The 18445-nt window shown below is 36.5% G+C and overlaps 1 protein-coding gene across 1 annotated transcript; it reads left to right on the top strand.

The window, feature by feature from the left end:
- The first annotated feature begins 277 nt into the window (after positions 1-277).
- On the top strand, positions 278-16968 carry hectd2 (HECT domain containing 2). Its single transcript, XM_043254313.1, has 21 exons — positions 278-1062; positions 1800-1926; positions 2709-2847; positions 2932-3034; positions 3633-3722; positions 3857-3921; positions 4033-4078; positions 5589-5698; positions 5902-6050; positions 6164-6287; positions 6865-6961; positions 7319-7426; positions 7711-7843; positions 8253-8341; positions 10235-10393; positions 12324-12398; positions 12537-12624; positions 12742-12848; positions 16164-16279; positions 16362-16505; positions 16589-16968. Exons 1-21 carry the CDS (start codon positions 985-987, stop codon positions 16707-16709), a joined length of 2268 nt encoding a protein of 755 aa, XP_043110248.1. The 5' UTR covers positions 278-984; the 3' UTR covers positions 16710-16968.
- The last annotated feature ends 1477 nt before the right edge of the window (positions 16969-18445 follow it).

The following is an 18445-nucleotide window of genomic DNA, read 5'->3' as shown; positions in this document are numbered from 1 at the left end:
CTTAAGACATTTGCAGCCAAATTAATAGTCACATTTTCCAAAGATGGATCTCTACCTCCCCCTACTGGCGGAGTGCTTCACCAACGGCACAGTATGTTGAGCAATAAAGCCCATAGAGTCAGAGCAACAACTTTAAATTATAAATGTATTTTATTTAAATTGTAACTTTCTATATTTATGTAAGATGCTAACCGATCTGTTTAAAAAAAATATTACATCGGGCAACAAAGCAATATTTATGCAGAATATGTGGTTTGTTTCCTCTGAAAAACCTCTCATCAAGGTCACAATAAAAGAAAGCTGACGCAAGAGAACCTGACCCCCTTGAGACCGGAGCTTCTAACATTCACATAACAAATAATAAGATAATAAACAACCATAAATAAATCCACTATAGTGGGGGAAAATTATGACAATTTACAAAAACTAAGTTTTTTCCCCTTTGATACCAGTCCAAACAAACTGTGATTTTGATGTTACATACAAATACAGTTTGATGTTACATACAAATACGAAAGATCATAATTAGAGGTGTGCAATAAATCTGACTCAGCAGTGTTACGTCGAGGCAGCGGCCGTATCCAAGTCCGTAACTACAAACCTCATCATCATCATCATCATCCTCAACAACATGGCGCCAGCGTACAGCTGGACCGTACATAGACGCCACGGCACTTCTTCAACAAGTTACTTTACTCACTAAACGCAGCGTCGCGAAGATTTTTGTACCTTTTCTTTTTACTTTTCGTCTTACCCCATTCGTTTGTTCTCTTTGACGAGCGAATATCGGCCTTTTTGGTCTTCTTAGTCTCAAAAACTCACCTGCTTTAGCGAAAAGAACAGACCGTACTGGACTCCCTCACTGTTGCTGTATTTCTCAAAGTAAAAGGAAAGTGAGCGCTGAGATTACGCAGACGGGGAAAGTATTTTTTTCCAGAAAAATAAGCCATGTAACTGCGCTCGAAAGGCGTTTCTTCAGAGGACATGCATCTAAACATGAGCGAAAATAACTGTCCATTTGAAGAAAGGGATAGAGACAGACTTCCTCCTATACTAAATCATGTAAGTGAAGCATTTTTCAAATATTGCTGTACAAATATTGATGACTGTGGTAAATACATATATTACGTTAATTCGTTTTGGGTTTTATGCGCTACATTAATCGGAATTTTGCTATATTTTTAATGCACATCTGCCTTTGAATTGGTGTGGTTTTCCTAATGGAAATACTTTATACTGGACTTTTTTTTCTTCGAAATTAGCCTGCTGCTGAGACAACGACGTAGTGTTAAATAACTCCGTAAAAGTCACCGTAAAGCGGCATGTGTGATTCATGGAATATTTAGCTCAACCTTCTCTGCGCACGGCGCATTTTCTTTTAGTGATTTCGCGTTTTCCTGCTGTTGAAAGCAAACAGAAATCATCAGCCATTAATGTTTCGTTTCCACAAAACAACACTGATGCTGCTGCTGGTTACGCAATGAGTGACACAATCACAATTAACAAGGTTTTGATTTCCTCCACTGTTCTTTAAATATGCTCCTATGTGTCGTATTCTTTAATGATACTTCTTTTTATTGAGATATTTGAATAAGGGGGAGGAGCGTGTCCTTTTTAGTAGTCTATTTATTTTTTGGGGTTTTATCTTTTTATCTATATGTTAATCTGCGGTCTAGTGTAGTACAGTCATAGTTTTATTGTAGTAGTTGCCATTTGTCGTACTAGCAGAGTACATGTGTGCTGCAACACTATTGTTTTTTTAATATATTTTAACATAATGATGATCATTTCATCTGCAGAGCTTGGATCGCGGACCGAAGCTCCCTTTTCCGTCTTATGGAAGCTTCATCTCCACCCTGAATCACAAAAGAGAGACAGGCAGCCACAGTCTTTCTTCTCCGTTCCTGCTACCTGCAGTCAAACAAGGTCAGCCCGCTTCCAGCGATGCCAGTTTTGGATGTTTCATGACGAATAGCTTGATTTTGTTGATATTCTTAAACAAAATGTATCCATCCGTAATCTGTGTCTGCAAGCAGGTAACTGAAGGAGGGGTTACTATGGTTTTATGCATGAGTGATTTAAAAGGTAATTCCCTTTTGCAACAGCAGCAACAACAAAAAACTAATTGCATTTCAAAGCTGTTCATTTCGCCTGTTTTGAATTGATAACCACTTCACTGTTTCAAGCAGATGTTTTCCTTTCTTTGTTTTGGAGATCAAAGATGTTGTCTATGTGATGCATTCATCTTCAAGTCTGTGATGAGGCACAAGTGCGTTCACGTCTTTAGCACAGATGAGCTGGGTACTTATTAGGAAGACTACATGGATTGATTCAGTGCTAAATCTTGTTAAATGTTCTCACTTTACCTGATAAATTCACTGGGCAAACCTTGAAATTGTCGGTCGTTCCTACTGACAAATCATTTTGTGAATCTTAACTCATCAGCTTTAATCAGTGGATTTGTTGTGAGTTAAAGGACTAGGGTGCCTTTAAATATAACAACACACTGCTGATGGTGATTGCATGTTACCAGGTGGTTGCTGGGATGCTGAGAGTCATTGTTCAGATAGTTGTTCCTGATAAGATAATGACAAATAATTGTTAGCTGTAGAGTGATTGCAAAAATCCCCCCGGAGAGCAAGATGACGGCCCACCTTGCACATATTGTGAGCTGATGTCTAATTAATTCTGCATGCATTTGTTTTCAGTGAGAGAGCTTCCTCCAATATGTCCAGATGTGAGACAGAAGCATCGTATCTCTATTGATGTTCTCCCTCCAGAGGTGAAGGCTCGTTTTCTCTCGGAACCCATTATTCCCATTCGGACCAAAACCGCCAAAGAGTTTCAGTATGTGATTCTTCTTTTAGTCAACCTTCAGAATTCCCAAGGTCAGTTACAGTGTTTTTTAATTGCGTCTTTATCTCGCTGTAGGGATGATGTTGAAAGGGCAACTATCTCAGGGGATTGGAAACAAGTCCATGATTTCTACTTGACCACTTTTGACTCGTTTTTGGAGCTCAATGGTGCATTTAAGGTCTGTTGAAGCTCTCAATACAGTGTTTCTTTTACTAGATTGCTGTTGATTGTTTTTTATGTTGCTTGAAATCTCTTTTGAGCATAAGCTTACCTTGCCAAAATGCCTAAATTAACCGCAGCGTTTTCTGTGAATTATCAGTTAATTTAGTGTGTGTAAAATATAACAACAATCATTTAAAATATGATTATTTAAAAATATATATTTTACAAGTTGCTGAATTACTTATAGCATATAATTAACTTGTCTAAATGTGTTTTTATTTAGGCTTTTGAATAATTGTCAATTTTATGAATGAAACACCCTTTTAAGTTTAGCCAAAGTTTTTAATGAGAACTCTTGGAAGTCGGTGGAAAAAAGTAACCGTGAAAGTCAGGAAAGGAGGAAAACTGAACATTTTGGTCTCCAAATGAATCAATGAGCTCATTCAGGGAGTAAAAAACAACATCTGCATATGGTTTCATCAGAAAATATTATTCTTATTTGAGGTGAATGTTTTACCATCCATTTTATATGTAAAGTATATATAAAACGCACAATGTAAGTGGATGGTAGAAAGTATGATTAATGTCTTTATGTTTGCATTTTCTTTTTTCAGAAAGAAGCAAATGCTCCCTTTAACACTATTGAAGACTCAGGAATAAACATCAAATTTGTCAGTATTGTTTATGATGCTTTACTCCACACGGTAAGTCGGAAACTTTCCTTTGTAAGAAATGACTGAAGTTCTCCTATAATTGAATTACACAGTAAGCTATTGTGCTCTGTCAGTTGTTTTGAATTTGGTTTTAACAAAATTGGTTTAATCTGGCTAATTTGCAGCCTGCGGACACGCAGAAATCAGTCCTGAAGGGAATTATTAATAGCTTATTAAGAGAATGGAAAGGGTGAGTAGTGCATTGTGTTCTCTCACTGAAGCGCTAAAAGAGGACATGAAGTCTTTGCAGAAAATAGTGATTAAAAAACAATCACTCTCAGTTATGTTTTTGTATTTTTAGGCCTCGCACAAAGGATGACCTTAGAGCGTATTTTGTTCTTGTTCAGGTAATGGCATTGTTTCTACACACTTGTGTATGCGTGTGTTTCTACATGATTGTGTTTATCTCTTAAGAGAGTTATGTTCTCTTTCACTATTACATCCTGGCTTAATGGGCTGATCTGCAGTAGGTTATCTAAAAGTAAATCTATTGAGCTATATTGTTTATTGTTATAACTAGAGCTGTATTTGTTTGTCAGGAAATCTGGTTCTAAAATTTGGGTGTTAAAATAAGCATTATAATTTAAAATGTAAAAAAAAAATTAAATACATTTTATGAAACAGAATTGCTATCATTTTGAAAACATTGTGACATTAGCATGTAACTAAATAACGTGCAACAACAGAGTCTGCACTAATAAATGATTATTTAATCTGTCAACTGTATCTGATCTATGAATCTATATAAAAAAAAAAAAATTTAAATAAAAAATTAGATCCACAAAAAATAACCATTGTAGTGCATGGTATGAAAGTGAGATAAGGCAATAGAACAATGTTTTGCACAATAGAATGTGAATAACAAATATCTGGTGCTCATTTGAAAAATTAGTTATTGTTGGTTACTAGAACAGTTACAGTCACAATACTAAAAAATGTAGCATCTTGTAGTTTGTTACCTCAACACTGCTCTTACTAGTGGCCAAGCCCATGCCATTAATGCAAAATTACCTTCATTACACAGAACCCAAAAGACATGTGATACTTTTCTGCAATACCTGTAATTTCCCTTTGCAAACCAAAACAGTTATCTGCATGCGATCCAATAGATGTGCACTTACAAAGCAAAATTGCTCTAATCTGTCTTTGATTTACCCTTTGTGTTGGCAGCCACGTTAAACACCCCAGGCTATATAAGAGGCGAATCAGAGTTTCAGGAAACTCTTGATCTCCTCTCTCACCACATGGCCCATTGACTCCAGCCATAGCTCTGCTCTGGTGCAGACAGATCGTGAGCTAAGTGTTTACTTCACACATGACCAGCACAGGCTGGCCTGAGACTGTCCAAATAAGGACACAGCCACTGGATTTAAGCCTGGGAAGCCGTAGGCAGAGAGAGGCAATGGCTTGGTTAGCTGGGATTTGATTCGTTTTGGGTTTTCAGCTTTATGAAACATTTTTTTCTCTCCTTTTGATGGGGATCAGTGGTGGTGAGAGTTAGACGTTTTCATAAACAGAAGCATGTACAGATGTCGGCCTTCTCCAGCGTTCGCATATAGCGGTATTCGTCTCCAGACTGTTGATGGGCTCTCTGACCTACATTTCTCTGGAGGACATGATGAAATTGAAAAGCAGAGGCAATTATTGGGCTGATCTGTCTGCCACTAATGTCAGGCAGCCTCTGTATTATTTGCGTTTGCCGTGCCTAAGGAAGGGATGAGGTCATACTGGAGAGGAAAAGCACTGGTTTCCGCTGCAGTGCCACTTCTTATTAAAAACCAGACTTCTTTCTCTGCTCCTAAATGAAAAGTTATATTTCCTTTTTGAAGTTTGCTGAAATGCCTCTCTGTGTCGCAGAACCCTCAGTACACCAGCCCAGCCACATATGTCATCTATGCACACTTACTGAGGCAAATTGCAGCCCTGGCTGAAGCAGACCACCATTTCCTGATGCACTGGTTTAAAAAGTGAGTCTGTACAAGAGAGCAATTCACAGTGTAAATAAGTTAACTTTTTGGCTTTTTTGCATTCTAAATAGTTGTGGTTTTAATTATGTAATGTGTAAATCCAACAAATAGAAGTAGCCAGTGTCAAGGAGTTAAACAAATTGAGATTAAAAAAGAAGTGTGTATGGATTATATCTTCCTGCTTACGATGTTTCATCTTTCAGGCTGCCTCAGAAGCGTTTCAAACAGCTGGTGGAGCGCTTGCAGCTCTTCATCACTACCCGCCTATTTCCTGCCAAGCCAGAAGAGTTGCCGCCCATGGCCAAATGCTCCTGGTGGATTCCCTCAGCCACTAAAGTCCTTTCCCTGCTTAGTGAGTACTACTGTACTGGCCACTAGACAGGGCATGGAGAAAGTAAACATGCTTTCCCATAGTTCATAACAAATGATTTTGAACCAAAAGAATCATTGGTCTTGTTTTAACAGATGCTGCAAATAGCATTTCCTCTTCCCCTATCATCCCTTTCACTGATTTCTACAACCTAACATTGGACCACATAGACTTTATGGAGGATTACCACACGTGGCAGGCTCACGGAAATTCAAACAGGTGTCAATATAAAAATATAACTTCAAATAATTCTTCAAATTTGTGTTGTGTTTTGTCTTGTTTTTGTTCTTAAAAGAAGAAATTTACTTGAGAGGAAAAATTGCGATAAATAATACGATTTTTTATTAATTATAATTTATGATTTATTAGTATATATTTTTTTATTTATTTTATGAGATGAATGCATAAATTGATCAAAAGTGACATTAAAGATATATCTAATGTTACAAAAGATTGAAAATGCATGCTTTTTATTCTTTTGAATGTTCTTTTAAGAAATCCTGAATCATACTGTGACACTAAAATATAATGGCTACTGATTTGCTTTGTTAAATTCTAAAAATTAAATTTTAAAATATATTAAAAGAGAAAATAGTTCTTTTAGACTATAATAGAATTTCTGTAACATGAATGTTATATATCGATGTATTGATTAAATAAAGGCAGCCTTTGATCTACATAAGGCTACTATATACTTAAAGGAATAACTACTAGGATTAGAAGAACAGAATTTAGGATGTATAGGTCAATTAACTTTAAACTAAGACCAAGTAATTTCTGATCTATATCTTCTCAGGTTCACCTTTTGTCAGTTCCCCTTCATCTTGTCCACAGTAGTGAAGAAGGCCATCATCCAGAGAGACTCTGAACAGCAGATGATCAGTATGGCCAGGGTGAGAGTTCACCTGCACAATGAGCTCTCACTACAGCTAAAACTGTCTTAAGATGATAGTCTCTTTGGGAAAATATGTGTTCTAGTCAGAGAGTATTTTCTGATAACAATCCTAGCTTGGGTGGGGCGGCCATTCCTATGGCTCCCTCCCAAACATATGTGTCCAGACTGTAGGATAAACAGACACGTGGCTAGAGAATAATATCATCATACACCGCAAGTAGACAGACATCATCTGTCTAAGAATTGTTACTCAGAAAAAAGAAATACGGAGACATTGAATAAAACCTAGATGTGGCCATGTTCCGTAAACCTGTTTGTTGACTGACAAATGCATTCCTCTCTATGTCCAATGCAGCAAACCCTGGTGGACAAGGTTTCTCGCAGGCAGAGGGTGGATATGAGTCTGCTGTTTCTCAACATTAAAGTTAGGCGTCTGCAGCTGGTCAGTGACTCACTGGATGAGGTAATACTGTCCGGTCAAAATCTGTAAACGTAGAATTGCGTCTGTTCCTGTAGATGCTACCAGTAGCTCCATTGAACCATTGGAAACTATTTAGCTCTAAATCAGCATACTTATGTATGGGATGCATTGCTCTGTATAAAGTAGCACGGATCTACTTTCTGTTTTCCTAGGCTGAGAAAACTTTTGCCCAACAGCATGTACATTGTGTTCTGGAAAGTTCTAAGTCTGGCTAAGACTTAATTTGGAAAAATGGCCCCTCCATAAATGTGTTCCTTTTTTAATAGCTTTCGAGAAAGCGAGCAGACCTGAAGAAAAAACTGAAAGTGACGTTTGTTGGGGAAGCGGGGTTGGACATGGGTGGACTCACAAAAGAGTGGTTTCTTCTCCTGATTCGACAGATTTTTCACACAGACTATGGTAAGACAGTCAGGACAAACTCATTTCTTGTCTCATTAAGTATATTTTTCCTAAAAAGCAAAATATGTCAAGACTATTTAAATGTTTACTCTGAACATCTTAACAAGAATGTCTCCCTACTAACAAATTTTAATGAGGTTTTTTATATATAAAAAAGTTCACACACACACACGTACTATATATAGTATATATGTGTGTGTTTTTGTATTTGTAGGATTAAATAATTTATTGATGTCAATTTTCATACTCAAATCTTTAATGAGAAAATATGTAATGAGATCAATCAGAAAATGAACATAATTCATTCTTATAATGACATAATTGGATGAACTTACAGTCCATAATTAAATAAGTAAATAAATAACACATTGTAAAATGTTCTTTCCTGCATCTTTGTGTCATGTTGCAGGCATGTTCACGTATGTGAAAGAGTCCCAGTGTCATTGGTTCAGCAGCTGGAAATGTGACAACTACTCTGAGTTCCGATTGGTTGGAGCCGTATCCTTTCATTTTCCTGCAGTTTATACAGTATAGGTGGTCATGTGTGGGTGTGACAAACTTAAAATAGCACATAAATACAGAGTCAGCTCCCATTTGGCACATACATCTGACGTTCATTCTCGTCCTTCTGTTTTCTGGTGGGAAATGTATTTTCTGCCACCAATCTGTGCTGTGATGATGTGAAAATGGAGCATTTGCTATTTTTATGCCATGTGATTTGTAAATGTGAAGAACACAAGGGTATAATGCAATACGACTCTAATAACAGATGCACAGATATAGTTATGGTTATAAAATGGTTTTGTAAGTGATGTGGTGCGTGAGCGGGCACGTGTCAGAGTTGAGGACTGCTTTCGGGAACGTGTGGGGAGAGACACGGTGGCAGCCAAAGCCTCCCCTGTCCTGCTGTTACTCCTCTAATTGTCCCCTCTGGCTCAGGCTTCTCAATACATGTGGCCGCAGGTCCAGAGCTCAGCCTCAGAAGCTCCCTCTACTTCAGTACAGAATTGCTGTGTCACATCAGTAAAAAATTATGAAATAAAGATTCTTTTGTTTTGTCTAGTTAGGAACAGCCAGGGCTTGGTTTGTGTTGTCTCATCGTTGCAATCCTCATGGAAACTGTCCCGCCTGTCTGCTCTCTCTTCTCTCTCCTCTCTCTCCTGAGCTGAGGACTTTTTTCCATCGCCCTGACTACACATATGGAGAGCACATGGGGCTGAGTTGTCAGCTACAGCTGAAAGCACTTACGTTGCAGGGCTCTTCACATTTTCTTCTAAATGTATTGTACACCTGTTGGTTGTTCTTCCGTGCATCTTACTGTGCTGCTGTACTGTAGGTGATGCATTGCGATATTAGCAGACCTTAAATAACTTCTGTAAATTGTGTAAAACTAAAGATTACGATTCCATTTGCAGCCACTAGTTGACTTTTACGGCTGAGATTAAAAGAAAGTTGTGACAGATCACTCTTCAGAATTATGACATACTTTTGAGTAAAAAAGTTAGAGGGTGGGGCTTGTTTTTTTCATCGGTTGTTGATTGGATAGAGGCAGATCTGAATGTGAGCTTGCCGTCGATTGTAAGAAAGGCGGCAGCGTTTAAGCAGACAAAATGATTGGTGAAGTTCGTCATACATCATCAAAGGCATACAAGCTGACAGACTTTAGTTTATATTACAGTCATTAATTTTAATTTGCTACTAGGCATTGCTAGCCAAAAGTTGGTGGTTTTATTGGACGGCCATTTTCATTCAAGTACAGTAGCCTATTCTCAAAGTTAACATACACTAAAAGGCACAAAACTTTTGATTTTATTTTAGTTCTACTAACTTGAAGGCATAGCATAATAATGCAGGAGAAGATGTGCATAAGGATTTTGTTTTTTGCACATTGGTTGTGTCTGAACTCCCAAAAAATGCTTATAGTCCTTTACTGCCTATGATATCAACACTCCCGTGCCTATACACTTTTGTTCAAAAGTTTGAGGTTGATGAGCTACTAACCAAGATTTTTTGACAGAACATATCATTACAATTTAAAATAGCGGTATTCTCTTAAATAATATTTTAAATAATAGCAGTAATTTTACCTGTGATGCCAAAGTGGAATGTTCAAAACTGAAAAATATCTTACTATCATTAATGTCGGAAACTACAGTGCCGCTTAATATTTTTGTGCTAATTTGTACTAATTTGTAGATTAAAAATGATGGAAAGCAGAGGTTAAAGGTGCCTTCATATAAACCGCTGCTAGACGGCCGTTAGATCATTGGCCATGAAGCAGTGAGGAAGTGGACTTTGGTTTTTGACACTGCCATTGTGTAACAGAAGGCTGGAGGTGTGTGTCAGGTCTGTGAATCTTTCCAGCTGTGCACACTTAACCCCATCTGTCAGCTCATGGGCTTGGCTGTGTACAACAGCATCACACTGGACATCCGTTTCCCCCCTTGTGTCTACAAGAAGCTGCTGACTCCGCCCATTGTGCCATGTGACCTCGACACCCCTGTCGGCATGGCGACCCTCACCCTGGACGACCTCCAGCAGATTATGCCTGTATGTACACAAGCTTTGTCACACCACATGGTATCGTATTCAGTCCTGCCAAATCTCGACAAACACACATTTATCAATCACTGGTGGCTGATCCACCTGCTGTCTCTGTGTAGTCTGGTGTTATTATTCCAATATAAAGTAATCCGGCCCCCGACATATCAATCAATATTATTTTTATAGCACTTTTAACAACACAGATTGTATCAAAGCACAACATAGCATATATTTACTATTTAGGATATGATGCTCATTATATGGTGACATTGAGTTCCCTATATGTAAACATTTATGGACAACATGAACATATTTAATCCGTGTAGATAGCTGACAGAATAACACTGAGTCAGAAATAGCTTTTGCACTTCTAGTGTGCCACCCAACCTTCACAGAATCACACACTCCTGATGTCTAGTCGCCTGGATGCGATTAATAAGCCTCACATGGTGCATTGTTCCAAGGACAGCAGTAATAGCGCTCTGTTGGCTTTCAGCACTGCTGATAAAGTCATGCCTGTCTTGTGAATCTCACAGCAGCCTTTGATGTATCATGCTTTTCTTTCTTTTGAACTCTTTAACCCTATAAATGCAAGTTTTTTGTGTTCTGTTTCAAATACAGCTAAATATCAAGTAAGAGTATCCCATTACTGTTACTTATTGCTATTTAATGAGAAACTATTCAAAAATGAAATCATTGTCTAAATGTATACAACTGTGGTTTTAATATACAAGGGTTTATGGTCAGTACAGTTTTTTAATCAGCAAGGGCACTAAATTTAACAAAAAACTAATATAACATCTATAATTTTACAAATTTTAAATAAAAATGTATTTATTGACCAGTGGATCCTAAAAAAATGTTTAATAGTTTCTAGAAAAACATTAAGCAGCTTTTAACATTTATAGTAAGATTCTTTATATAAAAAAAATCTAAATTTTTAAGAAGCTTACCTACAAAATCTACTCCAAATATTTAAATTATATTGTACAGTAGTTTACTTGTTTTGTTAACTTTAAACTAGAAGGAAAATAAGTAACCAGACTTTTTATGTTGCAACTATTTTGTGACCCAGCCTGCCCTGTATCTTAAATAACGTTTTTTGAAAATAGTATTATTAAACTTAGCAAGATCACAGAATTGTAAATGCGTTTAATTTCAAACACATGATATAATAATGGCTGAATGGTTCCAGTGTGCTTCTAAGCTAATTTATGTTTTCTTTTGGTGACATAATGATACTCCTGTTCAAATTGAGCCAGTGCCTCTGTTTGTTGTGTCCAGCAGAGGGCGCCCAATATTAGCTGTTTGTTTTGCAGTAAAGCTCTTTGTCATAATACAGACTATTATGTATGCTGAAATGTAACATACAAGAGGTTGATTGTATTTTGAAATACTAGTTAAACTCTGCTTCAAACTGATTCCCCTTTACTCTTGTATTACTGCAGAAACAGATTTAAATGAGCCAGATGTTCTGTTTTAACAGTCTCTGGCTTTCTCCAAAGTTACATAACTGCCTGCGGGCGTTGTTTGCTTCCTTGTTTCAAACTTTTTTCCAAAGGTAATGTGGATGTGGAATCTTTAAAGCTACTTTCTTAAAATGAAAAACTAGATTTCCGGACTTTGCGTCAAACAGCACAGTCATCGCTTTTTGTTACCAGTTTATTAGCTGCACAAATTTTCCAAACAAACGAATTACTGCCTTTAACAGCTCTTATGGTCACTGAAACTTCAGATAATGCCACATACATGATAAAAAAATAGTAGTCATCTCTATTGTTTTGTATTGTCGGTGCATTTTTATGTTACTATGATTAGTGTTCCTTCTACAGCATTGTTTGCTAAAGTAGAAAGGCAGAGTATGAGGCATACAAAAAGCTAGGATTTCAGGAAATCAAACATTTGTGAAATATGAGTTCATCTGTGTGCATTTTAGGATCTTGCTCATGGACTCGGGGAACTCCTCAGCTATGAAGGAAACGTTGAAGAAGACTTTTATACCACGTTTCAGGTAAGTCCGTATCAGGATGTTTGTTCTCATGGACTTGTTTCCCCTTCTATTGTATCTAAAGTGTTTGCCTGATTGAAGCGGGTGATAACCTCTGCAGATAACTAAAGCAGAAGTCATTTCTATGCTTCTTTCCTTTAGGTTTTTCAAGAAGAACTTGGAGTGGTCAAGTCATATAATTTGAAACCAGGAGGTGACAAGATCCCTGTAACCAACCTAAACAGAAAAGGTGAGAGAGTCTTCACACTGTAGTTATGTGCATGACTGGATTTTCCTATTTCATCATGAATTATCTAATTTTTGCTATTCCTGCTACTGAAGGATTGATCTGTTTGTCTCTGCACAGAATACGTCCAGCTCTACATTGATTTCCTGCTGAATAAATCCATCTACAGGCAGTTTGCTGCTTTCTATCATGGTTTTCATAGTGTTTGTGCCTCCAATGCCCTGATGGTGAGTTTGTATAATTTTCGCCAAATAACTATCTTGTTAATTAAAATAAATTCTGAAGGGAATACTCTGGAAGCAAGTAAGCAGAATCCAAGAAACAGCTTGACATTTAACTGCAGTTAGTAATTTTTAACAGCCAGTGCTGTTTTGAGGCACAGCAAACACTGAAATATTCTACAAGTGGCTCTCAGACAGAGTTTCAGGGGCAGGAGAGAGGGCAGGGTCTGTGGGTCGTTTTGTGTGTGTGTGTACGTGTGTGTGAAGGCTACATCTGTGTATGGGCTGTCCCATCCCCCTCTGTTGGAAGGCTGCCCTGTAACTGGGCCTGCTTTGTTTGTTCAATCTCCATACCGTATCCAGGCTCTTCAGCTACTGGCTGGGAGAGACCTCAGATTCAAGGTCATATAGAATGAATACATAGAAACCCCCAGAAAATTGCAAGTCTCTTGCCCTGCTTAGCATTTCAATTGAAATCTGAACAAAGACTCAGTTTCTTACAGACTTTGCCCATCTCGTGAGTATGTCACTTAACACGGTCTCCTCCATGTTATACACAGCTATAACCGACTCCATGAACAAACTGGTTTTAACTACATTTTTCTTTTCTTTTAAGCATTGTACACAGGTTTTTCCATTAGTCACATTTTTTGACTATGAAAAAGTATGCTGTTAATAATAATAATAATAATGTTTATTGTTGTTAGCAAAGTAAGTACTCTTTCAGCTCTCAGGCCCTCCATAGACAGCAATGTTCCCAGGTTCAAAAATGTAATAAGGACATTGTTAAAATAGTCCATGTGACATTAGGGGTTCAACCATAATTGTATTAAGCTACGAAAATCCTTTTAGTGTTCAAAGTAAACAGTTCCTCTTCATCCCATCTACAGCTGTGCTACACAATTGTTCAAAGAATATCATGTGTTATAAGAGTAATAATACAATAATAAAAAACTGTATAATCATTTTTCTAACAGAATAATTATCCCTGAATAACAAAAATAACAATAATAATACAATGACAACAACAATAATGTGATATTAGTTGGTTTAAATTATTGTTCTTTTAGACATTATGCAAATGTATATCTTTTTATGCAACTAAATATATCTGTTACAGTTTACAATGTCTGAATAAATGCCTAATAAATATAAGTATAATAAATGTAATTTAAAGAGACCTTCGTAAAGTCTTTAGACACTTTCTTTTTTTAGATTAATCATAAATGCACTCTGGTATCTCTACTGTACATTATGGTGGACAAAAATATTATTGGTATTTTTTTAGTTTGTATTTTAGCAGCAAAACGTATCTGTTTTTGCAGTTTTTGCTGTTTTGCAGTTTTTGCCGACATTTATGCAGTTTGCTAGTTAATATTACTTATTAAATTTACATATTGAGGGAGTGTTTTAAACCGTTTGCTGGAATAGCCTGTGTAGAAACCGCATTTACCGGCACACATTTTCTTTCTTATTGCAAAATGTACTTTTGTAAGAACAATAGTGACTTGCAGCAAGCCTAAAACATGCATGAGAGATTGTTCAGTTTTGTAGTTGTTCAGTATTTATCTTTCTATGCGCTAGGGAAAAACATAAATTACACGTTTGTTTGTCTTAGCGATGATTCAGCCTCGATTTAGACTCCCCAATATGGTGCTGCTTCAGACTGCTCTCTTAATCAAGAGATGCACACGGAAAAAAGAGAAGCAGAGGGAGAGTTATTTCATCTGACCATTTTAAGGAATGTTCAGCCTGTGAGTCATTGGTTTCTCTCTGGGTTCACTGAACTGCACCATCACCAGTTGCTCTGCTCAGTTTTTTTTTTTTTTTTTTTTTTCTCTTGCATGCTATACATGCGTCCGGTCGATTATTTAAACAGTGTGACAGCTGTGAAATAGCATTGCCATGAGAATAGATAAACATGATTTCAGACCTCCTCTGGCCTGATTCCACTGGCCATGATCAACTTTAGACCCTCCCCGTCTTTAGCGATTATGCAACAGTTGACTATGTCCCTGGCTGCTTATGTAAGAGGCTCTGTAGCAGTAATATCTGACTCGTTGGTCTTGGTGTGATGCGAGGCGGGAGGGGTGAGGTGGAGGGTTAGGGGAGGGGAAGGACGTGACAGATTGGTTTGGACCATTACTACCTATTCTGTGGCTTAAAGACCTATCTTTAACTTTCAGCCTTTCACACTGTCTGTCTGTTTCTCAACCCACTGAGCAGCATGGTCTGTGTGGACGTGCAGGGCGTGGCAACAGATGTATCTTGATAAGACGGATATTTCACAAGGTTTCATACCTACAGACAGTAATTTTATATCACTTTTAGTTCACTTTATACTCGTCACCTTTTTCCTTTTTGGCAGGGGGTGAAGGTGTCGGGGGTGTGAAGTATGTGATAAGCACAAATGCAAAACATTATGTTTAATATGCTGCTCTGACTGTCTTCTAAATAAAATGTTTAAATGATTATTTAATTGTTCTTTAATTAACATACAAATCAGACTAACACTTTTGGTTTAGCTATTTTGCACTATTTGTTAATGTTAGATAATACATTACGTAGCATAAACATACAACGAACAATAATTTTTTAAGCATTTATCAACCTAGGTTAACAATAAGATACTATTCTCTATAATTCAGGCTTTATATTGCTATCATTAATTCAGGCTTTTTCATAATGAACTACTACTCAAGGTTTTTTAAGAGATTAATACTTTAATTTAAAATGTATAAAAAATTACAATAATGGCATTTGCAATATACACTTTCTGCCCCCATGTCTGGAATTTGTAATCAATTTGAAGGCATTTTATTAGAGTGATCCATGCAGTGAAAGAAAGCGCTTTAGACTGTACTTAATGTGCGTGCTCTGTAGAGGTGTTTTGAACGTTTTTTGTAAAATGCTTGATAATTCGCACATCATTAAAACTAAAACTCCCTAAAATGTCCCTATTTAACAACACTAAATGTTACAAAACATTTATTTGAACTAAACGCTGTTGAAAATTCTATTTATCATATACAGTAGTAGGCAAAAATTTTGGCACCCCTTGCAGAATCTGTGAAAATTTGAAAAATCTTAAATACGAGACATTATACAAAATGCATGTTATTTTTTGAGTAAGATATTTGACACAAAAGATGTTAGTCCACAGGACAAAAAAAATGTGCAAAAAAGAACAATGAGAATATATGGGGCATAATTAAGTGCATTTTTTAACATGTTATTTAAATTACCAATTTTTTTTTCTGTAATTATGCATCACAACTATGGTTGCATTATTAGGACTCATTAAATCTGTTGTTTATGTAGCTTCTGAGGCCAGAGGAGGTTGAGATCCTGGTTTGTGGAAGTCCTAATCTGGACATGGGCTCTCTGCAGCGAGTAGTGCAGTATGAGGGCTACAGCAAGACTGACCCCACCATCCGGTACATGTCCTGTTTACAATTTTTCATAGTCATGCTCTTACATGCATATTTATCAGTGGAACTGTTCACTCTGGTGTTGCAGAGCATTTTGGGACGTGGTGCTGGCATTTCCTTTGGAGCTGCAGAAGAAACTGCTCCACTTTACCACAGGAAGTGACCGCGTTCCTGTGGGTGGAATGGCCGACCTCAGCTTCAAAATCTCTAAGATTGAAGTCTCCACTGACTGGTAATCATCACACTGGCAGACTGCAGTGAAATGACTACATGCAAGTTCATTCTCTACATTTTGTTTATTCGTTTTCTTTGCAGGCTCCCAGTGTCGCATACATGCTTCAACCAGATCTGTCTACCTCCATACAAGAGCAAGAAAGAACTACGGCAAAAGTTAACCATTGCCATTTCAAATGCAGAGGGCTTCGGATTGGAGTAAATTACAGATGTAGATAATTTAATGTGTGTTCACTGAAAGAATATGGGCTGTGATAGTTCATTTTTTTAACAACCAACAGGGTTATTTTTAAATTCTAGTGCAATTGCTTAATTTGAATTTTGGTAACAAACAAGACGCAAAATTGTTATTTGAAATTGCATGCAAGGAAGTGGAATTAAAATCAATTAAATATTTAACAAGCTTATTAGTACTGGACAACAATTAATTGCATCCAAAATAAAGGTTTTTGTGCACATAATATGTGTGCTTTTATACTTTGTATATTTATTATGCATATATAAATACACATAAAATATGTTTATATATTAAATTATATGAATTATGTGAAATTATACGAATATATATTCATATATATATATATATATATATATATATATATATATATATATATATATATATATTTTTTTTTTTTTTTTTTTTTTTCAAAATATAATAAATACATACAATAATATATATATATATATTTTTTTTTCGGATGCGATTAGTCATTGCCCAGCACTAAAATTATTACTTTTATTCGCCAAGGGATGTGTTAAATTGATTAAAAGTGACAATATATACATTTAAATACATTTAGTAATACAGTAAAGGCATACAAAATTACAAAATATTTTAAACAAATGTTAACTTTATTTATTAAAAAATGCTGAAATACATATATTATGGTTTCTACATAAATATTAACCAGCACATCTGTTTTTAAAATGAATAATAATAATTGGATCATGCGACACTGAAGACTGTAGTAATGACTGCTTTGCAATCACAGGGATAAACAACATTTTCAAATAAACGAAAACAGTTATTTTGTTAATAATAATAACAATAATAAAATAAACACAGCCTTGGTGATCAGAAGAGATGTTTTTAGTAACCTTAGAAAATCGTAGATAGAGAGGTAGAATACAAACTTAAAAATGACTTATTAGTTAGTTGCTGATAAGGATGAAAGAGCACTTTATTTCTTACATTTCTGCAGTAAATTCCACTTCTTGTCATGCCAATTAAAATTCCAATTCAGCTTCCTTTGTGCTAAATTCAATTCACACTCATGAAGGAATTAGTAGAGAGACAATTCAACTGTTCTGAGTTTTGCGCAATCCTAGCAGCCACATCAGGTAAGCAGGAGGATAATGCACAGCAGTGATAATGTAAGCTCTAGATGTAACGTTTAAGCAGGATGATATATTGTGGAATGTGTGTAAAAAGTAGTATTAATTGTTGTAAACCAGGGTTTTGTGAGGAACCCAGTTAAGATATTCATCTTTAGTCACTGTGCGATTTGCACACATCATTGCTAACTGTTTGAGTGAAGGACCGAACATTTCGTGTGGTATTAGAATATGTGGAATTTATGGATGATATAGTGTAAATCTGTTCAAGAAGCTCTATTTTACTGCAATGTGAAATTAAAGTTAAAATGTTAAGGATTTTTTTCTTCAGCGCGGGCCTGATAATGCCCCGTGCTCCTGTTAAAAGTAGGTCAATAAGGGGCTTGGTCTCAGCTAAAATAGCCTGGCAAACAGTCTGTCAAACTTGCCCAGCATTCTTAAAGGGACAGCGCTCTGTCTCCAGGGATACAGGAGCCCACAGTTATTAAAAGCTCCTGTGTGAAACGTTCCTTAACTCAAGCATTCCCTCTGCTTCCGATTAGCTTCTAAAATGTAGCTTTTAATAAACTAACGATCTTTTCAAATTTAAGGTCTGAGCTCAAA

Source organism: Puntigrus tetrazona, chromosome 12, assembly GCF_018831695.1.
Source record: "Puntigrus tetrazona isolate hp1 chromosome 12, ASM1883169v1, whole genome shotgun sequence".
Classification (NCBI taxonomy): domain Eukaryota; kingdom Metazoa; phylum Chordata; class Actinopteri; order Cypriniformes; family Cyprinidae; genus Puntigrus; species Puntigrus tetrazona.
This window is presented reverse-complemented; position numbering and strand designations above follow the sequence as displayed.